This window comes from Pisolithus orientalis, assembly GCF_024613125.1.
Source record: "Pisolithus orientalis strain OTSU chromosome Unknown F5J12scaffold_43, whole genome shotgun sequence".
In the NCBI taxonomy this organism is placed as follows: Eukaryota; Fungi; Basidiomycota; class Agaricomycetes; order Boletales; family Pisolithaceae; genus Pisolithus; species Pisolithus orientalis.
Window position 1 is genome coordinate 303,266 of NW_026260824.1, and position 12,902 is coordinate 316,167.

The 12,902-nt window shown below is 45.5% G+C and overlaps 3 protein-coding genes across 3 annotated transcripts; all 3 read right to left on the bottom strand.

Annotated features, from left to right (window-relative positions):
- Positions 1 to 59: 59 nt before the first annotated feature.
- F5J12DRAFT_896798 (uncharacterized protein) lies at positions 60 to 1,984 on the bottom strand (the record flags this gene model as incomplete). Its single annotated transcript, XM_051747976.1, has 8 exons — positions 60 to 157; positions 206 to 307; positions 374 to 466; positions 514 to 810; positions 859 to 1,148; positions 1,193 to 1,318; positions 1,364 to 1,653; positions 1,706 to 1,984. The coding sequence occupies 8 exons, from the start codon at positions 1,982 to 1,984 to the stop codon at positions 60 to 62; spliced, it is 1,575 nt and encodes a 524-aa protein (XP_051596107.1).
- A 2,305-nt stretch (positions 1,985 to 4,289) lies between these two features.
- Positions 4,290 to 6,533, bottom strand: F5J12DRAFT_785841 (uncharacterized protein; the record flags this gene model as incomplete). Its single annotated transcript, XM_051743316.1, has 11 exons — positions 4,290 to 4,454; positions 4,508 to 4,650; positions 4,765 to 4,780; positions 4,951 to 4,962; positions 5,020 to 5,208; positions 5,286 to 5,515; positions 5,565 to 5,586; positions 5,682 to 5,926; positions 6,014 to 6,097; positions 6,149 to 6,289; positions 6,422 to 6,533. The coding sequence occupies 11 exons, from the start codon at positions 6,531 to 6,533 to the stop codon at positions 4,290 to 4,292; spliced, it is 1,359 nt and encodes a 452-aa protein (XP_051596108.1).
- Positions 6,534 to 7,341: 808 nt separating this feature from the next.
- On the bottom strand, positions 7,342 to 9,697 carry F5J12DRAFT_726393 (uncharacterized protein; the record flags this gene model as incomplete). Its single annotated transcript, XM_051741720.1, has 5 exons — positions 7,342 to 7,887; positions 7,936 to 8,078; positions 8,132 to 8,834; positions 8,889 to 9,044; positions 9,095 to 9,697. 5 exons carry the CDS (start codon positions 9,695 to 9,697, stop codon positions 7,342 to 7,344), a joined length of 2,151 nt encoding a protein of 716 aa, XP_051596109.1.
- Positions 9,698 to 12,902: the final 3,205 nt, after the last annotated feature.

Sequence of the window (12,902 nt, forward strand, 5' to 3'; positions counted from 1 at the left end):
ATTAGGTGATATGACCATCTTATCATTCTGGGCTGCTGTAGAATGCTGTAATGAGAGGATTAACCAAGTGTGCATGGAAACTGACCATTGGATCTGATTCTTGGCTTGGGCTTGGGCTTCCTTGCAGTTGAATCACCACCATCATTGGCATGATTGTCTGATACAATTCTATCAGCAATATTCATTGTCACCAGATACCACTTACCAGCTGGCTTGGGGTATGCAGTAGCTGTATTGTGTTGGTCTGATGTGGACTGGTTCTGTTGTCTGTTATCCTCCTGTGCATTGGATGTTCCAGTGGGATGATCTTCAGCACACAATTCCAAGGTCATGTTAGGATTACCAGTAAAGAATCTGACCAGCTCTGACATACCATCTATCCATTGCCATTTGGTGGAAGGTTTTGTGGGAGGAGCTGGTTCCTCCTCCAAGTGATGTCCATAGTCAGAGCCATCAATGGAATTTACTTAATGTGTGATCAGTTATGTATATCCAAATTGATCATGACCTCACCTTCCATCCAGGGTCTCTTCCCTTTGGCTTTGTCTGACCAGTGTTGGTGTTTGGTGACCAGCTCCTCCAGGGAACCATCCTGAGATCTCCACCTTTGGAACTGGAAGACATCTTCTGGGTGCTCCTGCTGTTGCTCCTTCCAGAACTCCAAGGTTTCAATTAGTTCATGATGTGTCAGCCTTGTGGGCTCTTTGAATGGGATATTGGGAGGAAGATACTTGGAAGACACATAGGATGCCCAGTTGTCAGCTATTGCAGCCCAAGGTACACTGGCATTCATCTTCCCACAAGCCAAGCCTGTGTTTAGATGTTAGTAGCTCATCAACCATGGAAATTGGCATGTACAATAATGGCTGGTTACAAACACCCTCATGATGTCCTTTAATTCCAGTGTCCATAAGTCCAAGAGATTTGGAAGAATGGGCATGCCATTGACATTGGTGGACAGGGAGAATTGAGACCACTTTTTTCCTTTCTGTGCTTTTACTGTGGTTTGACTGGCCTCATCCTCTCCACTGCCATCCTCTGTACCATTGGCCCCAAAGGCCTTCTTTGCATAGGCTGACCACTTTCCATGAAGGTCTGCCCAATCTGAATAGAGCTCTCCATCGCCCAGCTCATCATTGAAGTCATTCCTACACTGGTCAGATATGGTGAAGCCTGTCAGGAAAGCACTCACACTCCAACCATCACTTTGCCTTCCTTATCCTTCCATGCCAACATGATCACCACTCTCATCCCACACTGCTTCCACATGTCATATGCAAACTGTTTTGCATACTTCTGGCCCTTACTTGTTGCCACCCTGCATTTAAGTTAGTATTGCCCATGGGAGAACTTGGATGCTTACTCTGCCTGGGCTTTGGGTGGCAGCTTTCTCTCATTCCACTCTTTCACCAAATGGGCTGCCTGGTCCAATTCAGCCTTGGTCAATGACTGGACTACCTTCTGAACAGCTGGCCGATAGTGTTTGATCATAGCTGACATCCCAGGATGTATTCTGGCCTTCACAAGTACTTGCTGGATATCCTTCTTATGCTGCAGCTTGATCTCCTTTAGGGCCATCCATTTGGAGCCATACTTGACCAGGGCCTTCTGTGCCCAGGACCAACTGTTGTTATACATCCAGTTCTTGATGGCCTGTAAAATATACTTAACATGACTGCAAGCACATCAAAACCATCAAGCTTACTGTCCGTTTTCTATTCCATTCATTTTGTTTGAGGCTCTTGTTGGCATCCAGCTGTTTAATTTTGTTCCACATGCCCTCCATCAGTGAGGCCCTTTTGTTTGTGTCAGCTTCCTTCCAATCATTTGGACCATCTTGGAGGATTTGAAGTTCATCCAGTCTCAGCTTTCCCAGCACAGATTTTGTTGTCTCCATGCTATCTGAGCTAGATTCCTCATTGGAGGAAAAGTCCTCCTCATCTGAGGTATTAACACAATTAGTACTGTGATCACTGCTGGCCATTCTGAATGTTGGAGAAGGTGTTGGGGTTGGTTAGTTGCAGGTAATGTTACCCTCTGTTGAAAGAAAATTTGGAGTCTGTTCCTCATAGTTACTGTCACCCATTCTTGAATAAAGTTCCAGGGGCCAAGTAATGTTCCAGTCATGATACATACCCATTGTTAGTATGGTCTTGTTCCAGTTGATCAGTACCATGGCCAAACATGGTAAGCCAATTCATCTATCATCCAGTCTGCTACTATATATAGATAAAGTATAGTTTGATCCCAATTGGATCTTCTGACATTGATTCTGAGATCCAACTCAAATCATAGTCATGCCAGGCATCACAATGAGGCATCTATGGCTGAGGCCTGCAGACATCCTGCAAGGACTTGATACTAGACATGGGCAAGTCACAAATCACCCAAGCTGCAGTGGCCACCCCAGTAACCCATCTCACTTGGAAAAAGGTGAAAACAACCAGGGGATCCAAAGAAAAGATGGTCAAGTTTACTCTGAGAAAGAAGGCAAGATATGCAACCAGCCAAAGCAATGAATCACCTACTAGGGCAGGATCTTTGAGCATCTAGGAACCCAATTTAGTCCAGGGTAATGATGCTGACCTATATTGCTACATGGATGATGCATCACCACTGAGGACATCAAGAATTCCAAAAAGCCAGGTGTGCATTATCAAACATCCCAGTGTTGGCAATGTGTGCCATATGGTATTACAGAACAGTTATCTGGAAGAGTGGCTGCCCTATAAGAGTAGATACCTGTCTGTGCTCCTGGACATGGAGGCCCTGCCCAATGTCATGGCTTGTTTTGTGTGCAAAGCAGAAGGGGCACCATATAGATGCATGGACTGTGCTCATTGCCCATTGTCTTGTAAAACATGTTGCATCGAGCAACACAAACCCAGACCAAGCAACATGCCCTGAATGATTGACTTTATGGGAATGAATATCAATGCTGCACAGGATATGGCTTTGACTTGGGTAAGTCAGAAATCTTGGTCCAACCTGTGCACTCTGGTCCCAGCCATGAGTGGCTGAATGAGTGCAAACTGAAAAACATCCTCAAATGCTGCAATTTTGCAAGTGAACACAAATATGAGTTGAACAAAGGCAGCCTTGGTCTCTGAAAGTTGAATGAGAGCACAATCATATTGTGGCCAACCATGGAAACTTGGACTACATCTGATGTGGTTCACAGTGACCTTCCAGTCCACCACTGAGGTGTAGCTAACCTTCAAATACTGATACTCCCAGACCTTGAGGGGAATGCCAGGGGATCAGTCTGTATACAGATGAGAAAGTAGGACATACTGTATCTGTTCCTTGTAATCATATCCATGCATTGAGGGGATACCCATAAGTGGGGATGCAAGCATTGAGGAAATTTTCCAGCCTCTGACAAAATCCCTCAAATGCCTGATCATCCCAGTGAGTGTTCTCAACATCAGAAAGTGAGCTAGGTTGCTGGGGTGCACTGAGCCTGGTGTTTCCTTCAAATGGCTCATCATTGTCCTTGTTGTCATTTCTGTCACAATCATCAGTGAAATGAGTAACACATTTGTTTCCTGCATCAATTCATGCTTGAATGAGTTTTATTGAAAATTGATGATGGTCAATACAGAGAATCTAAATGAAACATCATGCAACAACATCTCTAAGTAAGGACTTGATATGCACCTGCCCTGCAACATCCTTTCCATTAGAACAATCCTGGTATGCATCTTTGAGCAGACCATGCATCTTCTCATTTGGCCAAGCACTGTAATTATGAACAGTGCCTTTGCTCTGAATGTCATGGGTAACATGCTTCCAGAGGTGTGCCTTGGGAAAGTTCCAATTGTCCTTGAGGCCTGTATCATGCAAATGATGAACATGGGATTGGTATGCCTATTTCCAACAATCATTGTGTGATAATGGACAACCAAAGGAGTGGAATACCTTGAGTTCACCCCTGAAAATGAGAAGTTCATGTTCAATCATTCCAAGGGTTGCCTCAGTGTGTATGTCAAGCCTGATGAGAGTTTCAAGCTGTAGGTAACTGCAGATCATATGCAGCAACTGGTACCCAGCTTGAGATGTTGTGGACATCAAAATGTTGAGAGCAGCATAGAAACACTGTTATTCCAGATCATTAACCACATTTAAACACACATCCTAATTAGATTACCCTGGTGAGATCTCACATTTTGTTTCTGTCAGAAAATGTGATGTGGATTACAGTATCAAAATGTGTGAGGCCTCACCAATGGGGAAAGGCAGAAACCCTGAGTGATAGTCAGACAGCCCCACAGCCCAATTGAATTGTCTTACCATTCTTCTAAACATGTCTCAAAATCATGGCCAAGTTCATTGACAACAATCTTGAGCTCCTCATGCATGTGCTTGCCTCCCAAGCCACCATGCAGGGAGTGAAGTGGCTCAAAGCTTGCAGCCTGTTCAGGCTCTGAGTGTTCTACCAACCAAAAGATGTTCTATCATACATTCTGTCAGTCATAAACATAGATTATGTATGTTGAAGCCCTACCTTGATGGGATGTAACCCAAGAGATTTCAGTTTCTTCTCACTGGCTGACTTCTTCTGCTCATATAACACCAGTGCTTCTTGATGTTGCTTGGTAGTGTGCATTTCATAGGTCTTCGATAAGTCCCAAAACTCCTCAAAAGGGACTAGGCAAAATGGGCATGGGAATTTGCATTTCGTGCCTTGTATAAGCATCATCACACAGCTAAAAAGGCTGGGTTTCATAAGTACAATTGATTTGCAGACAAAATAGTGCTTACAGTTCTTCATAGTCAGCTGACAAGATAAGAATAACTGGAAAGAGTCACTGGTGAATGTTGTCATAGCATTCATGCAGGTAGCCCAACCTTTGAGAGCTCTGCAACCTTCTCAAGGAGCTTTTAGAAGGCTTCATGCCAGATGACACACTTGAAATTTACATAGCGAGTCTTTCTCTCCTCACTCACAAGCTCAGGAACCTGCAAAAACCTGTTCGATCAATTTATTACTCTAAAACGAAGAGATATCATACTCACAATTGGAAGCCAGCCTACCACACAGCCACCACTGTATTGTTCACCATTGCAAATGTGAACTGGGAGATTGGCACAAATCACTACCATGGGATAACCCTTGACAGTACCATGAGATGACAGCTGTGTCTTGTCAGCATAAAGAATAAATGCAAATGGAACAGAATTCTCTGCATGCATGGGTAACCATGACTTCATTTGCATAACAGGAAGAAACACAGTGAATTTACACAGTACAATGGTATGAAATAATATTAATTACAATGCACTTGAATATCCCACCAATGATTGCCCATCCAAGGTTCAGTGTAGAAGCATTCATACATCTCACTATCAAGTTTGAAGACCTGTTCAGCATCCCAGACAAAGTGTGGTTCAAGAAAAGGATTTTGCAATAAATTGAGGGCCCAGTCCCACAGAGGGCAGATGTGGATGGGGAATGTCATGTCACTGCCCTTATAGGGCACAGCAATTTCAAACTTCAAAAACTGATAAGTGGCTGGGAAGTGAGCCACTTGTCAAAAGCACACTGGAAATAAACAACTTACTGGTGTTAGTTGTGCCACCACTCTATCCAAAGTGGTGCAAAGCCCAGCATCATTATGCAGTGTGATGCTTGCTGTTCCTTGCCATATACAATGAATCAACTTGAGAAGGGAATTGACCTGAGTTGAGCTAAGCCCAGCTTCAATGGCAACAGTAGCAAAAATGTAATCACCCTCTGAAGCAAAAGGGCACCAGGGCTCACAGTCTGGGGCCATGTATTTGAGGTTTTGCTGGCCAAACTTTTTGGCAGATTGGAAAAGTGTTGGGCACTTGCTATGGGGATGAAATCCAGTCTTGAATTCAGGACAATGGTTGTTTTGGACATCCAGCACAGTGGAGTTCACTGAGTGACCCACCACTTGGGCTGTGATTGACATGTCAGAATTGAGATTCATCACAAACAACAGGAGATTAGTTGAATTTCAGTTAGAGATGAATGTTCTAAACTTACCTGAGTCTGGTATATTCCTACCACAAGGACTCTTCATACCCATCAACATGTCATCTTCATGGAGAGCAAAGCCAGTTGGTGATCCTGTCTTGCAAAGTGTAAGCCTCAAGAGCAACATTAAGGTGGTCTATGTACCAGGAATTGATTGTGAAGGGCCCACTGACAGCTGCCTGAGTGGTGCTGGTATTACAGCCACTGCAGAGCCCAAAGACCCAGTGATGCCAGGGTGCACTAATGATGTGGATGTAGCAGCAACTGCTTCCTTGGCAATTTCAGCTAGTAAACAACCATTGTAGATTAATGGACAGATGAGAGGGGGGAAAGGTATTGACTTACTTCAACAAACATCTCATATGTATGCCTTATTGTGTTTGTCTCATTCTTTGCAGTTCACATGCTCCTTCACACAACTGGTCTTGTGCTTTTTGATTCCTTGTGGTAGATAGAGATTACTGCAGTGCTTGCAAGGTTGCTTAGTGGACAACATTTTTGACTGCTGGTAATTTTGATGTGGGGGCATGGTGGATGGAAGGCAATGGGCAAAGCTGATTTGGGTCCAAAACAACCCATAATATTATGATATGTAATTGATAAGTTAGATCAGAAAATCAATAATGATCATGTCACATGCACTTGCAATGATTCATTGGGCTTAAGGTACACATCCAAATACTGAATGGAGTATTGTTATGGCATTGATATGATAAGACAAGATAAGATATCATTACATTGCCATTGTTATGCCATTGAATTAGGCATCTCAGTCACATGACAAGCCACCAGGATTGTCATGGCACTTTACTTTTTTGCAATACATGAGCCAGCAAAGGTGCATCCCATGCTCAGCATCTCAGGGATCTGGTCACTGCAGTTGTCCAATCTTGTGTGTGTAGAGGATTTGGAAGCTCACCCCACACCTTGATAAATGGTAGTCTTTCTGCTCTCTGTTTTACGATCTACCAGTTTCTCTCGAACCATGACATACTCTTGTGTCTATCCATCGTCTCCAGCGAACCCTTCACTACTGCTGCTTCTGGTCTCGCGATTCACTTCAGCTATGGTGTTACTAAGAACGGTCATCATGATGTGTCGACCAGTACATTTTCTCTGATGACTCGATGAGCTGGAACCTTAAGCACAAGCAAGGGACTACTAAACAAGGGAAAGTGGTGGGAAAAGCAGGATTCATATGCAAGATAGTACAGTAAGCATTTATTGATATTTCAAGTAGTGTCATGGGCTTGGAGAGTCGCGACATTTGGACGATGTTCGATCAGTCCACCTAGGAAGAAACATGATGTCAGCAGTCAGTGGTGATCTGAAAAGGTTCAAACCTTGGGTCGTTTTTCGCCTCGAGTTTCATGGGTTGAGTCTTCCGGATTTGGCCGTTTATCCGTCGGGATAAAAAGAATGACATCTTTAGAGTCCTCAACAGCAGTCGCAAGGTGTTCTCTAAAAATGGCGTGGAGACTTTCAAGTGGAGCGACATAGGCCAGTGGCTCCTGCGGCAAGCACTTTTCACTTTCAATGTAGGCTAGCTTAAGCTCCCCGTGCATCATTGCAACCTGTCGACCTGCAGGCTTAAAACGGGGCGGAAGGATGCGGAGGTCCAGATTGTCGGAAAACTCGTAGAAACGAACCTTGAGCTGTCCGGGAAAGAGGTTCTTTGAGTAATCCTCCTGTTTTGACGACCGTTGGCTGCGCGGTTGGTCAACATGGTAATAGAGTATCCACGTTTGAATCCACCACAAAGACTCCATATCGTGCAGGGGATTGAACCTGAATGGGGGACTGCAGACTTCGTCGAAAAATCCAGGTGGCTTAAAGAGGTATGTTTGACCTTCAACCTCGCAAGCTATGAAATTCACGGTTCCCTTTAACACGTCTCTGAAAGTGCATGGGTGGATGAGATATCGACTTACCGTGCGGATCTCGTGTCTGTTTGGGGCATTCATACATTTTGCATACTCCAGGTCAGCTAACTTCCCCACCTCGCCCGCGCGTAAAGAGTTTGCGGCACTGACATCACGGTGCACCCAATCTACGCTGTGCAAAATTTCCAAAGCTGATAATTATATATAAGCCTCCAGCGAAAGCTCATCATACAACTTAGCAAACCTTTACGAATATCTTGCAGCGTCTGAAACACGGTATCGAGGCGCTGAAGTTTGTATATAGGCGTGCAAACTTCCTGGAACACCAGACGAAAATGGATCCTGTGATGGATTTTCGAATGATTGGTGGCACCCGAGACGCAAGAAAAACTTGGTGGGAGTCCTTCGCTGGACCTGGTCGGCTTCGCCTTCCGTTTACCATCGACAGGTAGCGCATATGAAGGACAGTCAGCTGGTAGATCGGATGCGTGTAGAAGGCTGGCGGTGCCATCGACCGTCCCATTCACAATCACGTCTCCTGCTTCAACGACAGTGAGAAAATATTTTCTAGCCTCATTCTCTGCCTCGATGCCCTTCAGCTCCCGCAAGTCGCCAAATATTTTTTGAAGGATTTTATCCTCGCGATCTCGGTCACACTCTCTCCAAGAATCCTTCAGTACGACGGGTTCCGCGTCCAATTTTCCATCTCGAGGCGTAGGATAGACTTCGAAGACCCGAGTCCCACGACCCGTCACACCATCGGCGCCGAAATCGAAAATGACGTTCGTGGTTTGGTATTCGATGGTTCCCCCGTTTTCTGAATGCACAGTGATGATGTATTGAGTTTTACCCTCGACGCACACTCTCCGGATCGTTGGATCCCATCCGAGCTCGTGGTCTTTTGCAAACGCGAGGGCACAGAAGAAGTGGATGAGGTGTTCTGGCTCCTGTTGAGAGAGTCAGTCACGAACGGCAATAGAGTCGACGACGTGACCACTAACGGTAAGGAAATTGAACGACTTGCTGACGAGCGTGACCGCCCGGCAAGTGAACCAAAACCTCGTTTGTGTGTTCTCGATGGTAACACCAAATGTCGCGCGGCGACATGGGTCGCTACGCATAATATGGTGCAGACTCCATATTACCTTCTTGTCATCCTATCATACCAAATTAGCGATGCTCGAATAGAAGCGTAGCTGTCACTCACGTCTTCGCGCTCGGCAGTCCCGTCACCCTTTTTGAACTCAAACGAAACGGCGATATCGTCCCATGAATCGTGATCGGAGCCTTCGGCTTCGTTCTTCTTGGCCTCTTGCACGCCAACACTCTTCTTCTCCACTAGCAGCAAGTACGCATCCGGGCGAGTCGAATTGGAGCGATCGGAGCGTGGCGAATGTGCAGGTCGTGATACAAACTCAAGCCTTGCCGAGGTGTGCGCGACTCTGCCAGCCTCGCTGACGATTGCCTCAAAAACCGCCGAAAGGGGTCCAAACGCCTGCTCCTCAGATACACCCGAAACCTTCGGCTCCTTCTTAAACGCAGTCCACCCCGAGTCTCGGGACAAAACCTGAGAGGCCTCCAGCGAAGTCTTGATTTCGGCGATGCCGATCTCTGCATGAAGGGGTGGCAGGGCAGCAGACTTGAAATAATCCAATGATACTTGAGGGATTGCACCTAGGTCATTGAGGACAGCCGTCCTGCTGAGAGCGAGGTTTCCCGAGCGATAACCCGCCAACGACGTCTGTTTCGGCCTAGTTAGGGTGTCAGGCGTGGCGGGCTTCGTCGGCGGCGGCGTGACTGTTCCCTCCATAGTTAAACCAAAGAAATACGCGTTTGTTCAGCAAGAAGAGCGCAGAGCCTGGTCAGCGACTGCTTTGGACAAGTTCAGCAGTGGGGGGCGAAGACCTTTAGTACATGGAGCGGCTCAAAGTTAAATGTGGAAAGAGCGCGCGAGCAAACTCAAGTGCGGCTGAGTTGTGAATTTGTGTGTGATCATTGAAGCTCCGACTGGAGATTAGAACCCCGCATCAAAAGCGCGTGACCCGGAGATCAAACATATTCATCATATTATTATTCATATTTATCATTCATTTTATTCATATTTATTCATTATTCATTATTTTATTCATATTATATTCATATATTTAAGGGAGAACCCAAACCTTCGCCAATAGTTGCTGACTATTTTGTGTATTTCATGTATTTCACTAATTTTGCTAAGTAATATAACACTTCTGCTTTTGTATGCCAAAAACCATGTGCAACTTTTCCCATGGTTGTCCAATACCATGTTCTGGGGATGTGCAAGATTGTGGCAATGATTTCAAACATCCAAAATCTCCACATTGAAAATCCCACCAAAGAGCAAATATTTGATCATGGCCTTCATCTCATCACAGAAGATCTCAGGAGGAATGGATGATCTCTTGACAACTTCCCCACCATGCCCAGGCCACAGAGGCAGTGGCAGATTGATGAAGGGAACTGCCTCATTGCTGAGCAGGGAGCATATGACCTGCAAGATCTCTATCACTTTGTGGAGGCTGGTCTTCCCACCCTCAATGGAGAACAGAGGGCACTCTCTGATGCAGTCATGGCTTCCATGGAACAGCCAGTTGGGTCCTCATTCTTTGTGCACAGTGGAGGAGGTTGTGGAAAGACATACCTTGCCAAGCTCATTGCTGCTTCTGTTTGTGCCAGAAACAAGATTGTCCTCTGTGTTGCATCCACAGGCCTGGCCTCTCTCCTTCTCCCTGGTGGTCATACTGCACACTCCCATTTCAAGATACCTATTCCCTGTCATGAGGGGAGCTCTTGCAGCATCAAGAAGGATGATCTTAACCATCAGCTGTTCCAACAGACTTCACTCATCATTTGGGACAAGGTCCCCACTCAACATCAGCATGTGGTGGAGTGTGTGGATCATACCCTTCACAATCTCTTGTGGGACCATCCATTTGGAGGTGTCACCACTCTCTTCAGGGGTGACTTGAGACAAACCCTCCCTGTTGTCCATCATGGATCCAGAGAACAGATAGTGGGTGCTGCTCTATGTCATTCCTACCTCTGGTCCAGACTTCAGATCCATCACCTCCATCAAAATATGTGACTTGGAAGGGATCTGGAATGTGACCAACAGGAAGGGCAGCTGCTGCACATATGTGTGACAGATGGAGATATAGAACTCCCACAACACATGTCCTGTGGTGGTGACTTGGACTCCCTCATCAATGCCATGTATGGAGACTTGCTGGCCCCTCATCACAATTGGCCTCTGCAGGATCAGTACTTCCTGGACCACACCATTTTATCTTCCAGGAACACTGAAGTCAGGGAGATCAACTCCACCATCCTGGGTAAAGTTCATGGGGACAAGGTTGTGTACAAAAGTGCAGACCCTGTTACTGACAACCAGTATGATTACATTCCAAAGGAGGTGTTGAACACACTAGATCCATCGGGGTTCCCTCTTCATGAGTTGGAGTTGAAGCTGGGTGCTCCCTTCATGCTTCTTCACAATCTGGATCCTATCCATGGCCTTTATTGTAATGGCACTTGATCAGATCTACCCATCATATACTGGAGTGCTGTGTGTTGCAGGAAAGGGATGGAGATGCCAACAATGACATGGTGTTGATTCCTCACATGGCTTTGGATACCAATTCAGATGACTTCCCAATACCCTTGCATCACCTGCAATTCCCTGTTCATATGGCCTATTCAATAGGGGAATTCACAGTACATTTTTGTGCATCATTTTTGATGCTGTTTTCATTTTGTTTTTGTTGACTGGGTAAGGCCAAAAATGGCAGTTTGCTTTGATATCCCCCATTTTGTCTTCATTTTGGCAGTTTTCAAGGTTTGAATATATGTAGATAAAATGTGTTAATTATCTTGAAAAAGTCATCAGAAACCATATGCCTTGCACCACAGAAAGGCAGAAAGCTGCAGAAGCCCTTCTTGATGTCTATCTGGCTACTCTACTTGCTGAATCTCACTCATACCTTGATCCCCCAACCTCTTCTGACTCCAATTCCAGTGGTTCTGAGAGTGCAAGCTCTGAATCATCTGATGAACACCTGCATGGTGCCCCCTCAGCCAGTAGTGCTGTGTTGAATGCCCTTCCAGGGTTGTACTTGCAGCATTACCTGGCCAATCATCAACCCATCAAAAAGACAAGTGCCAACTTGGAGTTGCTTCTTGGCAATTGGAAATTCAATCACCCTGAGATTTTCAGATCCCATCTCAGTGTCACTCCAACATGCTTTGACCTTCTAGTCAAGGCTCTTCAAGAGGATCCAGTTTTTCACAACCAGTCAACTTCAGAGCAGATGTCAGTTCAAGACCAGGTTTCAGCACTATGGGAATGGTGCAACAACAGTAAAAGGTGCCCTTAGGGCTGGCATTGGTTATGGTACAGTATACCTGGTGACTAATTGTGTTATGACAGCAGTGTGTTCAGAAAGGTTTTGGAGATCTGCACTTCACTGGCCTGATGATGACATGAAGGAGAAAGCCAAGGCCTGGGTGGAGGAGCACTCCTGCCCTGCATGGCAGGATGGTTGGTGCATGGTTGATGGGACCTTGGTGCCTTTGCATGCCTGACCTGGTTTTTATGGAAATACTTGGTTTGATCAGAAGTCAAATTACTCACTCAATGTTCAGGTATGTCATCTTTTCAACTGATCCTTGACTCCTTCTCTTAATATTTTCAAGATTGTATCAACCCCTGATCTTCAGATCATTGACTATGCTGTTGGCTTACCAGGTAGTCAGCATGATGCAACAGCTTTCTCTGATACTCACATTGCAAAGGACCACAACATCTCATTGGACGATGGAGAATTCACATGGGGTGATTCTGCATATCCCCTGCATACCTGGTGCCAAGCACCCTACAAAAAGTAAGCTGCCAGCATTGAGCAATACTGTGGCACATCTTATTTTTCTAGGCCAGAAAAGGATATCCCTGAGAACAAGACTCACAACTATTATGTCTCAAGGATACATATCCA